The 23,431-nt window shown below is 39.5% G+C and overlaps 2 protein-coding genes across 4 annotated transcripts in view; one reads left to right on the top strand and one right to left on the bottom strand.

Moving 5' to 3' along the window:
* The window catches only part of LOC136877389 (protein IWS1 homolog), a 194,554-nt gene extending 192,264 nt beyond the window's left edge, over positions 1-2,290 (bottom strand). For 2 of the 3 annotated variants that reach the window (XM_067151389.2, XM_067151390.2), the window contains exon 1: positions 2,132-2,290. In XM_067151389.2, the coding sequence (XP_067007490.2) occupies positions 2,132-2,147 (16 nt within the window). In that variant the 5' untranslated portion in view covers positions 2,148-2,290. The remainder of the gene's footprint in view (positions 1-2,131) is intronic. The other variant, XM_067151391.2, reaches the window with a different exon arrangement.
* Positions 2,291-2,639: 349 nt separating this feature from the next.
* Uvrag (UV-resistance associated gene) overlaps positions 2,640-23,431 on the top strand; it is a 270,030-nt gene continuing 249,238 nt past the window's right edge. Inside the window, exons 1-2 of the mRNA XM_067151386.2 lie at positions 2,640-2,976; positions 3,412-3,521. Of these exons, the coding sequence (XP_067007487.2) occupies positions 3,438-3,521 (84 nt within the window). The 5' untranslated portion in view covers positions 2,640-2,976; positions 3,412-3,437. The remainder of the gene's footprint in view (positions 2,977-3,411; positions 3,522-23,431) is intronic.

Raw genomic sequence — 23,431 nt, 5'->3', positions numbered from 1 at the left:
TACTTTATATAACTATATTCTACATGAAAATTTCCTAACCTAAAATCGGAAGATCGTCATTTACAAACATTTCCTGACCTAAAATCGGGGATCGTACATTTTTACGGCTCCAGTATGAACAAGCTAACACATCTCTCATAATCTACAGCATTTAACGGGTCCTTGCAAAGGAAAAGGTAAATATTACCGAGGTTCATGTCAGTAACTACTGTATAAGTACGACCCCATACGGGGGCGCGTGTACATGAGTTATTTGTTTGTTTTAATCTTGTCAATCTTATGTTAATTTTAAGGACACTTCATCTAAAGCATTACTTTGTCAATTTTATATATTTTTCATCTAAACATTGTTATGTGGCTGAAGATGTTGATAATATACGAAACATGTACCACTTTTGACCATTAAAAGTTGCCTTAAGCAATCATTGTATCGACTAGGTGGAAAATAAATAAATACTTAATTGTGAATGTACATGTACAGTTCGTAATGACCAATACAACCCCATATGGGGTCGCAATATTTTACCTAATATACATAATAATATAACCTAATAAATCATAAATACTTCCTCATTTCAGCGACCATTTGCTTGGTTAAGCCTGTGAACGTTTTGGCGCCAGGAAGTAACTCGATGTTATTAGCTCACAGCACTGGACGGCGATCCTATGAAAATCGGTCTGTCACTCAACGTGTTAAACTTATCAAGTTTTTTACTGTATTTCATGTATCTTAATGTGTTTAATGTGTTCATTATGTTTTATGCATACGCAATCAGTTTTAGCTTACTGTGGCATTTCACTGCCACATCAGTCATAGACAAAACATTATCACATCTGGATGCTCTAACCATAACAACATCTTGTGACATACACCAATGTCTAATGGCTACAATATTGTAATATACCAGCTGATGATGGCCATAAGGGGCAGAAACCGATACTGATGTGATTCTGTTTATAATAAATAAGGTAGGCTATTAAAAGAAAAGAGCCTCTTGAAGGGAGTGTGGTGTTCTCATGAGAAAGATTGGCCTGGATGTGCAAAGATAGGTTAGATCTACTAAACTACCTTTTTTCTTGCTGGGCAGACAGTATGAGCCGCGGCCTTTTAAACTTCCCTGGCCACTTCATATTTTTTTCTTCTGCAATGGTTGGTAACAAAATCTCAGCCTCATCCTAGGTGTCAATGTCATCCTCATCCATACGTGAGCCAATCACCGTTATAAGCAATGGAGTATGGCGTCGAAAACAGTATTTTTGGTAATAAAAGTAAATATACTTCTAGGGGCGCGTGGGTTGGTCCCTGGCAAGCGTATTGAACACATATCTCTTCCACAATCATTTTAAGGTGAGAATAGCAGCATTTGAAGTAACATTTTATGTAATAATTCTTGATGCCCCATTACTATATTTCTACCTGATCTCGCAATCTGCCGTGTGACAGATATCATATTACCAACTGTACAAAAAGAACAAACTCAATCAGTTCCAATTGTAACATGTGATATTTCTCCCATTATGCACACTTGTGCGCAATTCTTACATTATTAAATCATGTACACGATACTATTAGGCCTACTGCCTTTTTAGCTTAAACTGCAAAGTACCCTATAAGCAACTAACATAATATGTTTATCCTCCACCTATTAATATTCTCGAAGACTGAAATTGTTAACCAAGCGACAAGAACTGCCCTCTTCAAAATATCCATATCTCAAAAACGGTGATGCCCTAACAAGCCAAGGCAAAAGAATCAGAAGTACTGCTCAATAACCATCCACATATTCCGGTGTAGAAACATTCTCATGAGAATTATACAGATACCACCTTGAAATCAAAGAGTACCAGCAATTTTCAGCCAGTAAAGAGTACAGCGGACAACATCCTTCACACAGAATCAGATGCTGACTCTCAAAGATTAGGTTAGGTTGCCAGATAATGTGCATTCGATTATGAAGTCTTCTGGGTTTTGGCACAGAAAACAATTCCTTGATGATAAATTTCCATCACTTCATAATTCATATCCATAATATGTTAAGACACATTGGGTTAGACGCTAAAACTTTCTTTGTACGTCACAAATGCATCAAATATATTACACGAAATTAGAAGAAACGTGAACGACAGGCACCTTCTTCATAATCCATCTTCTGCACTCCTCGGTATCCAGTAGCAGTAAATACTGACCAGTACCTAAAGTCTTTTACTTGGATTTGAAATTAAATCACGTATAGATACAGCTGTAACACAGCTCCGCTAACGTAGCCATCGGGAAAAACACTCGAAAAACGCTGCCAAAGTCGGTTTTAGCACATGAGTACGTTCAGTAAAACACAAAGAGAATGGTACGACTGATATTAAAATATTTCCAAACAATGGTAAGTTGTATTTTTTGTAAAATACTTCGAGCAGACAAATCGTTTTCTTTGTTAATCGAAATTAAAATCCAAGTCTTTTATGAAATAATGTCATCAACAAAACACTCAACTATTAATCTATGTTCTTTGACTCAGTGCTTACATATCAGCTCGGTACAGGGCGGGAATTTATTTTTCAAGCAATTCTGAGGGAGAGTAAATCGAAGAGAACGCACTCAGCAAAATTTTGGTAGTGTATTGTTTGCTTTGGTTAGTGGTTAGTGGAAGTGGGTGCAACGTAGAAAAATGTCAAAATGTTCTAAAGTAGTGTTTAAACAGGGAGCAACGTATTAATTGCCACCGATGTTATATGACAACGTAATTCTAAAGTGTATAGGACTGTTGCGCTCGTGAGGAACAGTTTAATGAAAGTGTTCGATTAGATATCCACAATACTTTCATATTTGATGTGAAGGTACATGTACTAAAATGATGGAAAACTTTGCTCCTATTGTAATTATATGTTGTTATTATGAGCCATATTCTCTACGCTCGTATTATTTGGACTTGGCACCGAGCTGTTTATATGACAGTATTGTATAAACCTTGTGGTTTTGTGGTAAGTACTGATGTTGATAGGTTATGTTCCGTTGTTCTATACTTACGGACTATACTATGCTGTAGTTACGTTCTTATGTATCTCCTGATACAGTAAAAGTAGTTTGAGGAATGTGAAACATTACTAAAATTTGTTGCGTTACATTATCAAATTTTAACCGAGCCAGTATTGAATGCACCATTTATCATACTCTTATAGTTTAATATGAAATGTGTAAATCCGGGATCAGATTTACAGTGCTGATGATTTTATTCTAAACATTTTGAAGGGAGAAAAATTAACGAATATACTTAACTTACTAGGTTTAAGCACAAATTTATGAATTGAAGAGAGTCAAGCATGAGTAATTGTCTGATCATAATTTAATATAGGCCCTACTGCAGCATTTATATTTAAACTAGTAACTAATGTACAGCAATTTTGTTCCTTTTCTAGATGTGTAGTAAAAGACATGGCATGAAATGTTAGGTCAGTGTCATGAAATAATGGCACAGCAGCGTGCCACTCCAAGGTGGAAAGAGTGGATCCCGCTGGTTTCACAGCAGGTAAGATGAGTATTATTAAAAATTATACAGTAATTTTTCTTCGACTAGGACGTTGTATCTAGTTGACATAATCACTATTTGCACAGATTACTAGTAATCACACTAAAGAATTCATAGGTCTTGACAATTTGGAGCATATAATTGTGCCTGTCTGAGGTACTCTGAAATTTCTTTCTAAAACATATAGGTTAAATGATTTCAGGATGACCGTGTGGTGTGGATTGAATGTGTATTGTGCGAGAGAGTTTTCTTTATCTGATAATATCAAATACAGTAGAGACAATATGCGACACTCTGGAAGATATCGAGGGACAGGGATTAGAGCTCTGTCTAGCGGAGTGACCTGGAGTTAACGATTCTGTCATAAGAGCACGTGTATTTGTTTGTGAAGTTTTTGGCGATATTTATGCATTTGCAGTAAGTTGACATAAATATATAGTAGCGTGTGTTAGTCCTTTATATCTCCTCTTAACACGAGTGGAAAGATATGTGCTTGGCTGCAATAACTATTAGGTGCATAAGGATTCGCGGTCTTTCTTCTTCTTTCCTCGTGACAAGAAAAGGTAAGTAAATATTGTGTTTGCATACATATTCTTCAAGTGACACGAGATTTTGTAGTACTTCCTAAATTCTGACCTGCGCGAACCCCTATTTTAACTGGCTTAATATATAATAAGCTTATTTTATTGTATAGTGCAGCAGTAAACCTTCAATACTGATGTGGTGTTGTAGGTGCGATCTGTGGGTTTTGATTTACATACATACATACATACATTATCATTATAGACTGTTATGCCTTTCAGCGTTCAGTCTGCAAGCCTCTGTGAATTTACTAAACGTCGCCACAAACCTCGATTTGCAACTAGTGTTGTGGCCTCATTTAGTTCTATACCTCTTATCTTTAAATCGTTAGAAACCAAGTTTAACCATCGTCGTCTTTCCCTCTACTTATCCTCGATAGCAGAGTCTATTATTCTCCTAGGTAACCTATCATCCTCCATTCGCCTCACAGGACCCTACCACCGAAGCCGGATTATGCGTACAGCTTCATCCATCGAGTTCATTCCTAAATTAGCCTTTATCTCCTCATTCCGAATACCCTCCTGCCATTGTTCCCACCTGTTTGTACCAGCAATCATTCTTGCTACTTTCATGTCTGTTACTTCTAACTTATGAATAAGATATCCTGAGTCCACCCAGCTTTCGCTCCCATAAAGCAAAGTTGGTCTGAAAACAGACCGATGTAAAGATAGTTTCATCTGGGAGCTGACTTCCTTCTTACAGAATACTACTGACCGCAACTGCGAGCTCACTGCATTAGCTTTGCTACACCTTGATTCAATCTCACTTACTATATTACCATCCTGGGAGAACACACAACCTAAATACTTGAAATTATTGACCTGTTCTAGCTTTGTATCACCAATCTGACATTCAATTCTGTTGAATTTCTTACCTACTGACATCAATTTAGTCTTTGAGAAGCTAATATTCATACCATACTCATTGCACCTACTTTCAAGTTCCAAAATATAGACTGCAGGCTATCGGCACAATCTGCCATTAAGACCAAGTCGTCAGCATAGGCCAGACTGCTTACTACCTTTCCAACTAACTGAATCCCTCCCTGTCATTTTATACCTTTCAGCAGATGATCCATGTAAACTACGAACAGCAAAGGTGAAAGATTACAGCCTTGTCTAACCCCTGTAAGTACCCTGAACCAAGAACTCATTCTACCATCAATTCTCACTGAAGCCCAATTGTCAACATAAATGCCTTTGATTGATTTTAATAATCTACCTTAAATCCATAGTCCCCCAGTATAGTGAATATCTTTTCCCTCGATACCCTGTCTTATGCTTTCTCTAGATCTACGAAACATAAACACAACTGCCTATTCCTCTCGTAGCACTTTTCAATTACCTGGCGCATACTGAAAATCTGATCCTGACAGCCTCTCTGTGGTCTGAAACCACACTGGTTTTCATCCAACTTCCCAACGACTGATCGCACCCTCCCTTCCAAGATGCCAGTGAATACTTTGCCTGGTATACTAATCAATGAGATACCTCGATAGTTGTTGCAATCCTTCCTGTTCCCTTGCTTATAGATATGTGCAATTACTGCTTTTGTCCAATCTGAAGGTACCTTACCAACACTCCATGCTAGTTTTACTATTCTATGAAGCCATTTCATCCCTACCTTCTCACTATACTTCACAATTTCAGGTCTAATTTCATCTATTTCTGCTGCCTTATGACAACGGAGTTTATTTACCATCCTTTCCACTTAAGCATAATTTCACCAACATCATTTTCCTCCTCCCCATGAGTTTGGCTTCTTTGAAACACCACCAGAATGATTTCTTTTTACATAGAGAAGATGTTCAAAATATTCCCTCCACCTCTCCAGTGATTCCCTGGGATCTATTATGAGTTCACCTGAATTACCCAAAACACTGTTCATTTCCTTTTTCCCTCCCTTCCTAAGATTCTTTATTACTGTCCAGAAAGGTTTCCCTGCTGCTTGACCTAGCCTTTCCAGGTTATTACCAAAATTTTCCCATGCCTTCTTTTTGGATTCAGCAACTATTTGTTTCACTCTGTTTCTTTCATCTACTTACACATCCCTGCCTGCCTCGGCCCTTGTTTGGAGCCATTGCTGATAAGCCTTCTTTTTTTACGTTCACAAGCTGCTCTCACTTCATCATTCCACCAAGATGTTTTTCCTATCTTTACACACAATTGTTCCTAGGCATTCCCTTGCTGTTTCTACTACAGCATCCCTGTATGCCACCCATTCACTTTCTATATCCTGAACCTGCTTACTGTCCACTGTTCGAAATTTCTTACTAATCATATCCATGTATTTCAGTCTAATTTCCTCGTCCTGGAGATTTTCTACCCTTATTCGTTTGCAGACATATTTCACTTCTTCTACCCTAGGCCTAAAGATACTTAGTTCACTACGGATCAGATAGTGGTTTGTATCATCGAAAAATCTCCGGAAAACTCGTACATTCCTAACAGATTTCCTGAATTCAAAGTCGGTTAAGATATAGTCTATTGTGGATCTGGTACCTCTAGCCTCCCATGTGTAGCGGTGAATAGCCTTATGCTTGAAGAATGTATTTGTAACTGCTAAACCCATACTACCACAGAAATCCAGCAAACGCTTCCCATTCCCGTTAGCTTCCATATCTTCCCCACATTTACCAATCACCCTTTCGTATCCTTCAGTTCTATTCCCAACTCTCACATTGAAATCGCCCATTAGCACTATTCTATCCTTGCTGTTGACTCTGACCACGATGTCACTCAATGCTTCATAAAACTTGTCAACTTCATCCTCATCTGCACCCTCCCATGGTGAATACACGGACACAATTCTTGTCCTAATTCCTCCAACTGACAAATTTACCCACATCATTCGCTCATTTACATGCCTAACAGAAACTATGTTGCGTGCAGTGGTATTCCTGATGAAGAGCCCTACCCCAGACTCTGCCCTTCCCTTTCTAAAACCATTAAATTACACTTTATATTTTCCTATCTCTTCCTCGTTATCTCCCCTTAGCCGAATATCACTTACTCCTAGCACATCCAGATGCATCCTCTTTGCTGACTTAGCCAGTTTTACCTTCTTTCTTCCATAAGCCCCATTAATATTGATAGCTCCCCATTGAATTCCATTTCGTTCGCCAAGTTGTTTCCAAGGAGTCCCTCGCCTGTCAAATGGGAGTGGGACTCCATTACTTCCATAGGTCCGAGGCTTGCTTGAAATGTTCTGAGCTTGGTAAATTCATGAAGCATGATGCTACCCTACTTGCACATAGTCCAAGTGAGGATCTGTCCTCTAACGGGTTATGGACCACCGATGAATTGTATAGCCCCAGCCGCTTGAGCATAAGGACGGCCAGGATTCAGAATACGTCCGAGATGCCCACTCCCATTCCATAGCAACTGGTATCCCGACTCTCAGGACCACTTACATTTTTTTTTTTTTTTTTTTTTTTTGCTAGTTATTTTACGTTGCACCGACAGAGATAGGTCTTACGGCGATGATGGGACAGGAAAGGGCTAGGAGTGGGAAGGAAGCGGCCGGGGCCTTAATTAAGGTACAGCCCCAGCATTTGCCTGGTGTGAAAATGGGAAACCATGAAAAACCATTTTCAGGGCTGCCGACAGTGGGGTTTGAACCTACTACCTCCCGAATACTGGATACTGGACCACTTACTAGGCCACTCAGCCGTTGCCCATGGTTCACGAACTAGGACGTGACTACAGTAACCCACAAACATGAACCATAGGTTTTTATTTAATTCAGGAAAATGCATGTGCATATGTGTGTGGCTGGTTGTGTTCCAAGTTACCCCATTTGGAATGCCGTAATGCGTTGTCAAGCACTGAAGAAAATATGAATGACTTAAGAAATATACAACGTAAAGCCCCTAGCAAAAAAAAGAAATATACATGTTTTGTTGAATCAAAATTATGATGCAAATTTGTTTTACCCTAATGTAATGGCAAGTAGGCTATTTGTTATAGGGAAATTTTGAATGTTTTTCATATTTATAGATTTTCTTTATTAGTAGGTTTCAAGTTAAGGGGAAAATTGTCCAGCTCATAAATGTTAATTAATTGAATTATGTGTGTAAGGAATGTTGATTTTTTAATTGTCAAGTGTCTTAATATGATACAATGTTTTCAAATGAGGAAAATGACAAATCTAGCCGTGAAAGTTCAGGCAGGACTGCTAAAGCTAAAAAAGTAACGCATTAATGAAAGACAGGCCCTTTCACGGCAGTCCATGTCACATCTTGATTATATGTCTAATTTCAGTCTTTAAATAATAACCTGTTAAATAATTCTTCATTCATTTATCCAGAATTGCTTTACCAACTTTGAAGTTAATATCTTAATAACACTTTCTTGCTATGCGTAATTTATTTATCTGTTTCCGTATATGCTTTTCCATTGATATTTGAATTTAGTGCGAATTTCCAGGTCACGCCACTAGGAGCGCCACTTGCAAATTGTCTCCCATTTTAACAAGGCTAAATCTGGAAGTGTTGCGTATTGTCTCTACTGTAATTGATAACATGTAAGGGTATTATTATTATTATTATTATTATTATTATTATTATTACTATTATTGTTACGTGGATACCCATGGACCAGCAGAGGTGAAAGAAGGTGCCGGGGTGAATGGGTCTAACTACAAATTCATGAATGGATTTAAAACTTTAACAAAGGTTATATTTCTTTGGAATTTCAAAAGTCAACAACTAAATTTTAACAACATTTCAGTTAGTGAAATAACAATGACATTTCAGAGACCATGGCAAACTTTATACAAGGCAAGAACATCCAAAATTTAGTGACGGTTTAGTAATCCGGGCTCCAGCCCCTCGCTTCACAATTCGTGAGCAAACAGCTCAAAATTTACAAAGGCACAAATTTAGACAAGGGCAGAAATCCCTCACTGCAATGAAGCACTAGCTCCGTACTCATAATATCAAGCCTCCCAGAGGCACTCTTAGAGTGCGTCCAGACAGGATCCGTCTTGTCCGGCAATCCGTCTTTTCAGGCAACTGCGCTATGTGCGTCTTGAACAAACCTACCTGTGTTAATGGAGGTGGCCGCACAGAATGCGTGCGCGGCTTATCAGTCTTCTCCGCCGAGTCCGTCATCCGTCTTATTTCAAAACAGTTTGTTTCTAGACGCAGAACGGACAAGACGCAGTGACTAAAATGAGTAGAGAGCCATCCAAAGAAGACATTATTTCACGGATGTTCAAGTATCTACCGCTGTGGGATTCATCCAACAAAGATCACAAGGACCGCAATGTAATCCTACGTATCTGGCGAGATTTAGCGACAGAATTAGGAGCAGACGAAGGTATGCAAATAATGTTATTAAAATGCATTTAATTTAATATTGATACTGTATTTAATTAATAGTAAGTAATATTTCAAATTGTAATATTTCAGTATAGCAGAAGCAGAATGTATTTTTACAAAATGCAAGCACATGGAAGGTGTTTATCGTTCTATTTCTATAACAAACGGCATTGCCATGGAATTTCTCCCTCGGGACTACAAAAGTACTGTGTGAATCTCTGCCTTATCAATTTCGCTGAAGTGGTATAACGGTTGTGAGCTCTTGTTACTGGAATATGGTCCACAGATGTTGTCTCACAATCGGGCAAATTATCTGTTGATGTTACACCGTCATAAGTCATCACATTGTTATGAAGTAAGCATGCTGCTTTAACTATTGACACAGATGTTTCTACACTTGTTTCTATAGCTGTATTAAGCACTCGCCATTTGGCTGTAAGAATTCCGAAACTGCATTCGACCATTCGACGGGCTCGTGCCAGTCTGTAATTAAAAATTGTTTCTGAATCCCCCAGTGATTTTCTCGGATATGGCCTCATGACCTGTTCTATCAATGGATAAGCTTCGTCGGCTACAAAAATGTACGGTGTTTTACATGTTGTTCCCGGTAAACACTCATCTTCAGGAATATTCAGGCAATTACTTTGTAGCTGATCGTACAAAACAGATCTTCTGAACACTCCACCGTCACTTTCACTACCGTAGGCACCAATATCCAACACAGTAAATTTATAGCCCGCATCACTGACGGCTAATATGTTGATGGAATAGAACTGCTTGTAGTTATAATATTTCGATCCAGATCGGGGAAGGGGCACTTGATAGCTACGTGCTTGCCATCCGGGCTGCCTAGGCAGTTGGGAAAATTCCACTTTTCCCAATATTGTTTTGCTATGGCAAGCCACGTATCAGCTGTCGCTGTTGCAATATACATACTACTTAACAGGTCCGATAGTACATCACACGTTTCCTTTACTATTTCTGCGACAGTACTTTTCCCCATGCGAAATGAGAATGCCAGTGCCCGAAACAAACTGCCTGTAGCCAGATACCTCAAACATTTTTTTTCAGAGAACCTCAAGATGAAATGGCGTGGAATACGGGAATATTACAGAAAGGAACTGAAGAAACTGGAGAAACCCCGATCGGGTGACGGAGCTGATAGTCATTCAACCTCCAACTGGCCTCTTTTACCTCTGGTATCATTTTTGAATGATTCAATATCTACTCGGTCCAGGACAACAAATCTTGAGTCAACAAGGAGTGAAGATGCACTGGAGCCAGCGCAAGAAACTATTGAAAATGCTAGTAACGACTCCGTTATGGAAATCAGTCAAATAGCAGGACCCAGTTAAAACATCACACAAAACCCTAAGTCATTATCTATCGAAAAAAAAAAAACACTCAAAGGCAAGACCTAAAGAAAAGAGGGACCGATCTGTACTGGCAGTCCATGTTGGAGTTTGAGGCTAAAACAGTTAAGCTTCTTGAGAGGGACTTAACTGAGGATGAAGATGAAGATTTACTATTCTTTAAAAGCATGTTAAAAGATTTCAAATCACTTCCGAGAGAGAGAAGAATGTTACTAAAGCTTAAATTTCAAGAGATGCTGTACAAGGAAATTACCGGTGGTTCAGTAGCTGACGGATTAAATCAACAACAAAACTCCACGTCGCCAAGTACAACATTATCAACATGGAGTGAACAGACTGACACTAGTATGGGTGACTACCAGGCACAGTTCCCTTTTATTAATAATGAATAACTCACAGTGAATTGCCATTATTTTGTATCTATCTGTACCTAATTTTTTAAAATAAAATGTCAATGTTAGTGAAACTCTAAAGAAAAGTCTTACCTTAATTTAACTACTAGCCTTTCCTCCGTAGAAATTGGATCACGGTAATTTAATTTCATTTTTGACAGTGTCTCGAGTACTCTCATGAATAATGTGAAAGCAGTATTTCGACATCCTTAAGTACTCAGCAAATTTTTCACCGTGCTTCAAAAGTTTCGGAAATAACGCATGGTATTTGCCATAACTTCGTCTATCTTTATTTATTTCATGACACCAACTTCTCTCTTCACACAAACTTTATTTCAGTGCAACATTTTCAGAGAGCAATAATCTCCGTCCTATCCTTCCCAGTGGTATGTGAAGACTGACAAAACGGATGACTGATCCTGTGTGGCCACGCCGTATAAGACTGATAAGACGCTGTCGTATAAAACGCATCATGACGTGCTGCACGCAGCGGAACGGATCCTGTCTGGACGCACCCTTACGACATGAGAAAATAGCTGACGTGCTCTCAGTTTTCCATGCCTATACAAGGCGACACCACAAATATTTTACACCTTTTGGCCTTCCATGGCCCAACTTACAAATTGAAATGGGTATATCATACCCAACCTATTGGACCTTCGTGTAAAAGAAATAACAGGTTAAGTAAACGGCCCGAAACTCAAATTGAATGCAGGCGTGTACTTGCACTCCTAAATATGCATTCTTAAAACCTATAAGGCGCTAGGCGGATGAAACAGGGGCTATTCCCAAACTATGGAGGTGATTCGTATCAGAATAATTTAAGACATTACGGAAAGGAAGAAAACCAGTTACAAAACGTAGTCACCTCAAACCAATATGAAGGGGAGCTCATGAGGGTAAATCACTCTCTATCCCCGAATTACAGTTAGAGATTTTATGAAATTTTTCACATTCAGCCGGCAGAACTTACATTTTAGAGCAGTTGGTTACATAGTTAAGATTTCGGACCTATCCCTCGGGTTAAACTGCGAAGCTAGCAAAAGTGAAGATGTTAAGTGGCCATACGTTATCGAAGTACTGCTGCCTGATGAAAGAGGCTCTTCCTGCCTCCTGCTTGATACACACATTCGTAGATGTTTATCAAATGGCCCAGAGACATGAAAATCCGCAGTTTATAAACCCTCGTCGAAAGTTCGAGACCTTTCATGAATAATCAAGAGACACCCACAGAATTTTATTGGTCGAATTTAAAAGTGGCCCTCAGAATCAAAGAAGAAATACAGGATTGGTTGGAAAATAATTAAAAAATTAGATATTGGCTGGATTCAAAACTGGCGAAAAGAAAAGATAAATATTGCCAACCCAAAAATAAATGAACATCAATTAGAAAAAAACTTATGAATACAAAACTTCTTCAAAAAAGTTCTCTCACTTCGCACCAGGGTGCATGATCATAGTTTTCTAGCAGTGACATCTATGAGAGACTGTCCAAACTTCTTGATGAACGGAAAACAAAACAAGTTGAAATTCACACAGTACTGGGAACTTCACAATAACAAATTTACATCTTCTGAGGAAAGGTTTAAATAGGTCTAGTTTCAAGTTCAGTGTTTCTCCTGTAGAGGAGTTCTTTTAGGCGCAAGATTTAAATGTGCGGCGTATAGGTGTACCTTCTGGTACAGACCTTCCCCCTCCCCCCCCCCCCCCCCCCCCCCCCAGATGTCCTTCCAAGGGGTGACACAGAAGAATTTTGAAAAAAAATTTAATTCACTTTGGAGAAAACAAAAAAATTTCAAAGTTATTTGTTGATGGGTAGAAGCCTGTTAAACTTCAGCTTTAGAGTGTCTTTGTTGCCGTAAATACATGTGAATACTTTAGACAGCAAGTCCTGCCACCGCTGCCGATATCCAGTTGAGGTCGCCCGGACCCCTCAAGTACCTTCAGATACAACTCTCTCGCTACTATGAGAGGGGTAGTCGTGGTGAAGGACGCCGCAGATCAGAAGTATATCTCCAGTCCCCAGATGAACTGGCGATGGGTGCGCCGCACTTCAGCCTTTGGCGGGAGATGGACTCCACCGCGCCATACACAGATAGATGTCACGGGAGTGGAGTGGGCCCGTACCCCACCGCAGTGGTGGTACGGCGACGAACGGCTGCGGGGACACTGAAACAGTAAGATCTTGGTGACATAAAAGTGTTGTTGGTGACTTGAGAATAGAAGGTAGGATCTTAATTGGTAATGCTGAGGGGCAGGCGGCGTGGAAGGCTATTTTTATTCTTTTAGCCTTTTGTGTGGATTTGCAGGAGACGGGGGCTTGGTAATGGCCTCTCTGGAACTGACAGCAGGAAAACCTGAGGGAAACATCGTACATTCAAATCATATACATAAGGAAAGGAAACCATAGTGCAGAAGGCCTTAAAATAATAATAAAAGAAATATAACCTTCAAAGCTCCTGCTAAATTGATTGGTAAGTTAACAACGAAGTTACACAGGTTTTATTTGCGGGATGTGGACTTTAAATATCCTTTCTGAGGCTGGATTGCTTACTAATAAGGTAACTGGAGTCAGGAAATCTAAAATGATGCACCGCCCATGAAATGTGGGGGCAAGCTTGCCCGCAGGAACAAAGTTTTTTACCATAACTTGATCTACTTTTAAATTGGTGGGCCTCCGTCCACGATCATATCTTTCCCTAACCTTTTCATGAGAAACTTTAAGATTGGCCTTAGCCTTCTTCCAAAGATCTCTAATATTATCAGGATCAATTGTCTCGGGTAGAATATCACTAAGAGACCAAAGGTTAGAGAGCGGCGAGTTAGGCACAAATTTAAACAACAAAGAAGCAGGAGTGAACTTATGGGACTCATGAACAGCCGAATTCAAAGCAAAGGCCAACAATGCAGAGACGTATCCCACCTGGAATGATCATCATGATCTTAGGCAATAAGAGCTGATCTCGGATTACGATTGACCCACTCAGCCAGAGATGGGTGAGGATAATACGCTGAAGTAGTTACGTGTGATATAGACAGGTCAAAACAGAATTTACGGAAGAGGTTGGATGTAAATGCCTTAGCATTGTCAGAAACTACGTATTGACACGGACCAAAAGAAGGAAAGATGGTATTTAAACAAGAAATGGTGGACTGAGCGGTAGCCAGCTTAGTCGGAAATAACCAGGAAAATCTTGTGAAACCATCTACACACACAAGAATGAATTTGCTGGCATTTCCCTTTGATTGGCGGAAGGGTCCTACGTAGTCGATATAGAGGCGTTCCATGGGGCGCGACGCTTGATGAGAAGATAGTAGACCGAGCTTAGTGGACAAGGTGGGCTTACTAAGCCAACAAGATTTGATTTACAAGCTTTTACTAATTCTCGAATTTCACCGTCCATACCTTTCCAAATGAACATCTCTCGTATCTTTTCTTGCGTTTCGAAGATGCCTAAATGCCCCCCTAATGGGGTCTCATGGTAGTACTTGAAGATCATAGGTACAAGAACAGCTGGAACCACAACTTTAATTTTTTAACCATGCTTCGACGGGCAACGTAAAACACCATTCCTCAGCATATAAAGGGCGACATGTTCCCCAGAAGGAAGGGTTTCCATAATAGGGGCCAGCCCAAGATCTTCATGTTGATATTTTTCAGTATCCCTGAACAACATGGGGGCATCAGTTAGAATGGCATTTACACCAGGAGGTATGGGCTCGGGAAGAGAAGAACTATCTTTCAATTTAGAGGTCTCTACATCATGAGCGAACATGTGGCTTAGTCCATCCGCAACAACATTTTCAGATCCTCTAATGTGCCTAACGTCAAATTCGAAGTCAGAAATCCTGATGGCCCATTGGGCTCTACGACCCATACGACGCTGCCTAGCTAAAATCCAACTTAAGGCTTGGTTATCTGTTTCCAAGTCGAACTTGACGTGTTCCAGATAGAGGCGGAACTTCTCTAGTGCAAATAAGACTGCCAAACCTTCAAGTTCATAGATGGAATACTTGGCTTCTTGAGCCGATAGTGTCCTAGAAGCATAGCCGATGGGTCGCCTTCTGAGTTCAGTTTCTTGAAGAAGCACAGCAGCCACCGCCGGTGACAATGCGTCGGTTTGAATGATGAATTTGTTCGAGAAATCAGGCTTAGCAAGGACAGGGGCGTTACAAAGAGCTAATTTCAGATCTTTGAAAGCAGCTTGTTGAGAAGGCCCCCACTCAAATTTGACGCATTTCCTACGAAGTAATTTCAAGGGCGCCGCTCTGTTAGCGAAGTTAGGAATAAATTTCCTGAAGAAATTCACCATGCCTATGAATCTGGCAATACCTTTGATGTCCTTAGGAGGTTTGAAATCACGGATAGCCTGAGTTCTGGAGTGATCAATGGAAATATCATCGGTCGACACTATATGTCCTAGAAATGACATGGAAGGCTTAGCAAAGGCTACCTTAGATAACTTCACCGTTAACCCTGCCTTACGAAGGCGATTGAGGATCTCTTTCAGATGATCAAGTTGTTCTTCAAATGTCTCAGAAAATGCGACATCATCAAGATAATGGTATAAGCATTCAAACTTGATGTCAGAGAAGACCCTATCTAGCAGTCTGGTAAGCACAGCTGCTCCTGTGGGGAACACAAAAGGCATGCGGTTGTACTCGTGCAAGTTCCAGTCCGTGGCAAAAGCTGTTAGATGTTTGGATTCCTCGGCTAGAGGGGTCTGATTATACACCTGATTAAGGTCTAAGATGGTGAAGAACTTAGCTTTCCGAAACCATGAAAAACAAGAGTGAAGGTCGGGAAGAGTCACAGATTGTAACACCACCTTCTTATTTAAAGCCCTATAGTCAATCACAGGCCTGAAACCACCTTGGGGTTTCAGAACCAGAAAAATGGGCAATGAATACGCCGACTTAGAAGGTCGAATAATACCATCCTTCAGCATCTGATCGATGATCTCCTTCAGAGCCTTCATTTTAGGTGGAGGTAGCCTATAAGGTGGAAACCTAACGGGGATCGAATTCGTAACCTCAATCTTGTATTCAATAAGGTCAGTAACTCCAAGAGTATCAGAAAAGACATCAGGAAACGACTGACATAACTTACGAATACTATCAGCCTGCTCCTCAGGTAGATTTCTAAGATCTAACAACATCTCATCCTGGGTAGGCGAAACAGATGAACATGACACAGGATTACATTTTAGCAAGGGAATTTTACAATTGTTAGCAAATGTGAAAGTGCACGACTTGCTCCGAATGTCGAGCACTAGACCGGTGTGAGACATGAAATCCGCTCCTAATATAATTGGATAAGACAAGTGCTTCGCCATAAACAGTTTTACCTTCCAAGTGAATTTAGAAATACAAATTTTGGCATATAGGAAACCTAAAATTTCTAATGGAGAAGAATTGGCAGAAACGCATTGAAACGAAGACGAACAATAATCAGGAAATTTACAGGCTGACTTTAATTTTGGGTATCATTCAGCGGAAATAATAGAACAAACACTCCCAGAGTCTAACAGGGTGGTGACCGGTTCATTGTTCAACTCAATTTTGGAAAAAGGTACCTGTGCCGGAGCCTCCGCCGCAATCCTAAGACATTCTTTGGGAGCTTCAAATTATAAATTAGAAGAACCTTGATTTGTACCTGAGCTTTCGCTGGGTTTAACAGGGGCTGAGCCTGGAAAAGATGACTCTGCCGACTCAGCCGATGACGCTAGTCATTGCCTATTATTCGAGTTGATGGAAGTTGCACCGGAAGTTGAACAGGAGGGGGTGCTTAACATTAGGGCAATTCTTGGCGATATGCAAAAACGAGCCACATTTGAAACAGCCTTGGGATGACCCTGCTCCGTTCTTTGTCCCACTGGATTTAATCAAGAGGCACTTATTACGCAGATGATCTGCCGACCCACAAGCATAACATTTACGGGTTGTGAAGGTTCAGCGAGGTGGAGGCCGAAAGTTGTTTGAAGACGGAGGGGGCTCCTTAGCAACTCTTAAGGTGTCAGCATACCTAACTCCTTCGGCTGAGACCGCCATAGCCTCAAATTCAGCAAACGTTTGAGGACGCGACACGAAACACAGATATGACCGATAAGGCGGGGAAATACCTTCAACAATGGCCTGCACAATTTGATCTTCAGGGAAATGAAGAGCAAAACCATAGTGTAGAACTTAATGTCCTGGATGAAGTCGGCAAGATTTTCATCCAGTCGCTGTACTCTGTAATGGTACCTTTCAATTAATGAAGACATTGCTCGAGGGGGAATGAAATTAGCTAGCAGATAGGCGTGGAAGCCTTCAATAGACGATTGTTCGGCAATTGCTCTGACTATTTTATCCGAGAGGACACCAGTGGCGTAAGGGTAAATCATTTGAAGAATTTGACAAGGGGAAAGAGAAAACACTAGAGCATGATCCTGGAATTCAACTAAAAACTTTAAAAATGCAATTACATCATTGGTAGAATTCATGGAAAACTTGGAAATTCCCCTAAGCAACATAGCCAAAGGGTGAGGCAAACTACTATACCCAGGTGACATAGTGGGTTATGGCCAAGGAGGTGGAGAAGCTTCGGATACAGCATTATTCAAAAAGGAAGGTGAAATTGAGGTACGACGATCAGACTCATTTCCTAATAGGGCAGGAGATTGTTGCGTAGCTACCGATTTTCCGCTTTCTGTACTCTTGGAGGGGTCTTATTCCCTTACGATGTTTACAACAGTGGCTTGGTCGGTTTTGGGAGTAGCAGTCCCAGTTAACAATTGACTAACTTGACTGGACATATTGGACAGGTGTTCAACAAGATTACTTGCCTCCTTACCCTGAACTTCATTTAAATTAAGAGAATAGATCTCTAACTCTGTGGTAAAAAGGAAACAATCTAGCCTGTACTCTTTTAAGTTGGTTAGCAGAAGGATCACTCACTTCAAAGAAACTTACTACAGAAGCAAGCTCGATGGTGTTGTCCATGATAGTGGACAGAGCCTCATCAATGTCCTTCTCTCCCAAAGTTGAGAGACTAATTGGTAACTCTAATGACTCTTTCAATTTGGTTGTACCTGCCGCATCCGTGCCTCCAGATTGAACATTTCTAATAGATAATTCATAAATCAATTCCTCCTTGCGCAAGTAGTCAGGATGGAGGACTTCGCGAGGGCCGGACATGATGAAAGAAGTTTACAAATTTAGAAAATAGGAAAGGAAAATTCCAGCGACTGAGAAAATTGTTAGAGTATAAATGGAATCTTATGTTTAGCCGTCAAAAGGGGCTTAATTGAGACCCATTCAACCATGCTCTGCTACCACTTGTTACGGGGATACCCGTGGACCAGCATAGGTGAAAGAAGGTACCGGGGGTGAATGGGTCTAACTACAAATTCATGAATGGATTTAAAACTTTAACAAAGGTTATATTTCTTTGGAATTTCAAAACTCAACAACGAAATTTTGACAACTTTTCACTTAGTGAAATAACAATGACATCTCAGGTACCATGACAAATTTTATACAAGGCAAGAACATCCAAAATTTAGTGACGGTTTAGTAATCCAGGCTCCAGTCCCTCGCTTCACAATTTGTGAGCACACAGCTCAAAATTTACGAAGGCACAAGTTTAGATAAGGGCAGAAATCCCTCACTGCAATGAAGCACTAGCTCCGTACTCATAATATCAAGCCTCCTAGAGGCACTCTTACAACAAAAGAAAATAGCTGACGTGCTCTCAGTTTTCCATGCTTATACAAGGCAACACCAAAAATATCTTACACCTTTTGGCCTTCCATGGGCCAACTTACAAATTGAAACAGGGGTGTATCATACCCAACCTATAGGGCCATCGTGTAAAAGAAATAACAGGTTAAGTAAATGGCCTGAAACTCAAATTGAATGCAGGCGTGTACTTGCGCTCCTAAATATGCATTCTTAAAACCTAAAAGGCACTAGGCTGATGAAACAGGGGCTATTCCCAAACTATGGAGGTGACTCGTATCAGAATAATTTAAGACATTACGGAAAGGAAGAAAACCAGTTACAAAACGTAGTCACCTCAAACCAATAAGAAGGGGAGCTCGAGAGGGTAAATCACTCTCTATCCCCGAATTTCAGTTAGAGATTTTATGAAATTTTTTACATTTAGTCGGCAGAACTTGCATATTAGAGCAGTTGGTTACATAGTTAAGATTTCGGACCTATCCCTCGAGTTAAACTGCGGAGCTAGCAAAAGTGAAGATGTTAAGTTTCCATACCTTGTTGGAATACTGCTGCCTGATGTAAGAGGCACCTCCTGCTTGACACCCACACTTAGATGTTGATCAAATGGCCCAGAGACATGAAAATCCGCGGTTTATAAACCCTTGGGGAAAGTTCGAGACCTTTCATGAATAATCAAGAGACACTCACAGAATTTTATTGGTCATATTTAAAAGTGGCCCTCAGAATCAAAGAAGAAATACAGGATTGGTTGGAAAATAATTAAAAAATTAGGTATTGGCTGGATTCAAAACTGGCGGAAAGAAAAGATAAATATTGCCAACCCAAAAATAAATGAACATCAGTTAGAAAAAACCTTATGAATACAAAACTTCTTCAAAAAAGTTCTCTCACTTCGCACCAGGGTGCATGATCATAGTTTTCTAGCAGTGACATCTATGAGAGACTATACAAACTTCGTGATGAACGGAAAACAAAACAAGTTGAAATTCACACAGTACTGGGAACTTCACAATAACAAATTTACATCTTCTGAGGAAAGGTTTAAATAGGTCTAGTTTCAAGTTCAGTGTTTCTCCTGTAGAGGAGTTCTTTTAGGTGCAAGATTTAAATGTGCGGCGTAGAGATGCACCTCCCGGTACAATTGTTGTTGTTGTTATTATTATTATTATTATTATTATTATTATTATTATTATTATTATTATTATAAGTTTAAAAACATTTAATCTCTAGGCTTTTCCAATCGTAAAATTGCCACCGATTTGCCCCAGTGTAGCAGTGGGCTCATCAGTTGGATTGCTACACCTTTCAAGACGCTGGCGGCTAGTGCGCCATTGAGACACCACTGCAAGCCTCTTATGTAGGACAATGCAGTGGCGGTGCACTAGGGGAAGCTTATGCCTCCACTTGTATAAATGCCTGCCTGTGGCCTGTATATAAAAAGTAAGGTTCTTAGGAGGAAACCATAATTTAATTTCATCGATTGCAAATGTTAAAAAAATCTAAGCTCTTTAGGCTTAGATTATAAGGTTGTTAAACTGATTTTGGGGTATAGAGATAATTGTTCTATTTCTTTGTTTTTATTTGTTGTGGTGTGTTCTCTGGTCGGAAATTCCCAAGTTTAAATGTCTGTTAACCTAACTTTATGATAATTCTAGATATATATTGTGCACAGACCAATAACTTTTAAGTACCTCAGTTTTTTACTTTCTTTTATAGTTCGTTGTGATAAAGACACAAGCCAACTCTGTGACAACTAACGCGTTATGATGTTATATGTAACTTATATGTTAGAGATGATATTTATCTGTTTGAGAGTGATTCGCCTCCTCATAAATAAATCAAAGAACAAAGAATCGATTGATTTATGAACAAAATTATATATATAACACTGACACATATAAACACTTTAAATGAGTATACAACAATTTTCTTTTTCAACATCCATACATTTTATAAAATATCACAGATATGAGAATTTTTCTCGCACATTGTCATCGTAGATAACTGTTCAGTGTCCCATTCTCTCCTTCTTATACAGTTCACAAGAGGATAGCACTTAGTGTAACACATAAAAATAATTTTAAATTAACATACAACATTCTTTTTTTTTTAACATATCAAAACATTTTATGAAAAATCGCTTATATGAGAACTTTTCTTGCATATTGTAATCACATATAACTGTTCAATGTCTCATTCTCTGCTTTGTCATAAAATACATGACAATGTAGCACTTAATTTTCCGTGTACCAATACGACACTTCGTTCACACGCAAATTCACAGATGTTAGTTTTATTTTGCCAGTTTCTCACAAAAATTAATCATCTTAATCTTATCTCAACAAATCTCACGTGAAGTACTTCTTTAAATTTTTAATGTTATAAGTAGGGCCCGGATTTTTAGGTTCTTAAAAACCACATTTTAGTTTTTTAATAGCTCAAAATAGTTTTTTTTTTAGTTTTTATTCTCCTGAAATAGTTTTTAATGATCATTTCAATCATTACTAAAGTTATACTATTCATTCAAATTTTTTGTACTTTATGGTAACCTTCACACCTCTCTAGTACAAAACTATACCACTCATTTCAAAATATGGGACAGAATGGCTTAATGAAAGCACTTCAAACACATCATACCAACTGAAATTAAAAAACAAAGAATGTTTATGCGCAAATGCAATAAATGGTTCATGTAGGTTAAATTTTTGTCACTTCCATTGCATCAAGAAACATTGTTAATAAAGTTAACCATGATAGGTTAATATTGTGTTTGGTCCGTATTGACTAGTCTAAATGCTAGCCGGCAAAGAAATTGTTTAATAGATTTAGAATTTTTACCACTGAGGAAGGGAATGGTTGAGATTTCCCGAAACATGTTTGGTTTAATAAATAGTTTTTTTTTTTTCATTTAATGAGTGTATTGATCAAGGCGGATTAAATAAACTCTTTTAAATAGTTATATGATACATTCAAGAAACATTTTCAGAAGCGTAGAACACAGTTTTCACTTGATGTTACATTGTACAACTAAATGCATTTCCAGATTTTTTCAGAGTAAAACTTTTTCTGTTACCTCTCAAAATATTCTCATAGCAGGAAAATGTACGCTCCAAACAACAAGAAGTCATTGGAGCAAGCGTCATTGAAGCAATAGCTCTCGGTCCCCGTGGTACCTTGTCAGTAATTTCTTCTCCTTGAAGTACTGTATTGCAGACACACTGTTCATTGTTGAAAATCCAGGGTTCCACTGTAGAATTATGGTGAGGTTGAGGAAATAGGCTTCGCCCACTGGTCCTGGTATTTCCTTCTTCGAAATAGAGTCCACAACTTCTATTGAATCTTTTAATGGCAACGATACCTACTCAACACGCTCAATAGCTGTAGGAATATCAGCAAAGTGTGCCCTAATGGAGGCAAGTGAAACAGCATTCTTGTTCGTGAAAGCTGTTTTAGCCTTCACAACGCAGAGTGCATCATCGACATCAAAATAAACATTTTTAATATCTTCAAAGTGATTGGCATAGTATAGGGCTGCATTGAGCCATGTCCCCCAACGAGTGATGATGGGTTTGGGAGGAAGAGGAGGTTGAGGCAACATTTCCTTGAATGTGAGAATGCAGCTAGGAGCTTTAAGAAACAACTTTCTCACAGAAGAAACAATACTGTTTACTCATGGAAAATTATTTCTAACCTCTTCAGCCAATCTGTGTAAGTCATGGGCTATGAAAGTTACATGCAGCATGTTAGGGTAGAAACTCTTCAATACTTCACCAGCTTTGATCATATATGCACTATCACTCAAAAGAAGTAAAAACTTGCCATCCTGTTTTTCTCTTGGCCAAAGAATGCGAAGAGCATCTCGGACGGTGCAAGCTACGGTCAGCGTATTCCACGACACGTTTGCGGAAACCAGCGCTTCACATAAACGGATATTACCGAGCTTGATAGCTGCAGTCACTTAAGTGCGGTCAATATCCAGTAATCGGGGGATAGTGGGTTCAAACCCCAATGTCGGCAGCCCTGAAGATGGTTTTTCCGTGGTTTCCCATTTTCAGACCAGGCAATTGCCGGGGCTGTACCTTAATTAAGGGACGGCCGGTTCCTTCCAATGCCGGGGCTTTTCCTATCCCATCGTCGATGTAAGACATATCTGTGTCGGTGTGACGTAAAGCAAAAAAAAAAAAAAAAAAAAAAAACAGACCTGACCAAATATAATATTGCCATCTGTAGTAAAGTCCGGATCATTACCAATCCACTGGTGAATCAACCAACTTCGAGATGTTTCCTTTAGGCATCGCTACTTCTGAGATGCGTAAGCTTCTTAAACTGCCTTCAATAATAAATTGATTTATAGGGAAAATTAATTTTAGTCTGTCGCATAATAATGTGTATAGAGCTAAACAGTGAACAGCGCCGTAGCTGGCGGTAGTCGACCGTACACAATGAGAGATGCACTGAAGCTGACAAGTTAGGCGGGCTTGTACCTGCTAGATACAGGTCAGTGAACGCCAGGGG

The sequence above is a fragment of the Anabrus simplex genome, chromosome 7 (assembly GCF_040414725.1).
Source record: "Anabrus simplex isolate iqAnaSimp1 chromosome 7, ASM4041472v1, whole genome shotgun sequence".
Taxonomy (NCBI): Eukaryota; Metazoa; Arthropoda; class Insecta; order Orthoptera; family Tettigoniidae; genus Anabrus; species Anabrus simplex.
This window is presented reverse-complemented; position numbering and strand designations above follow the sequence as displayed.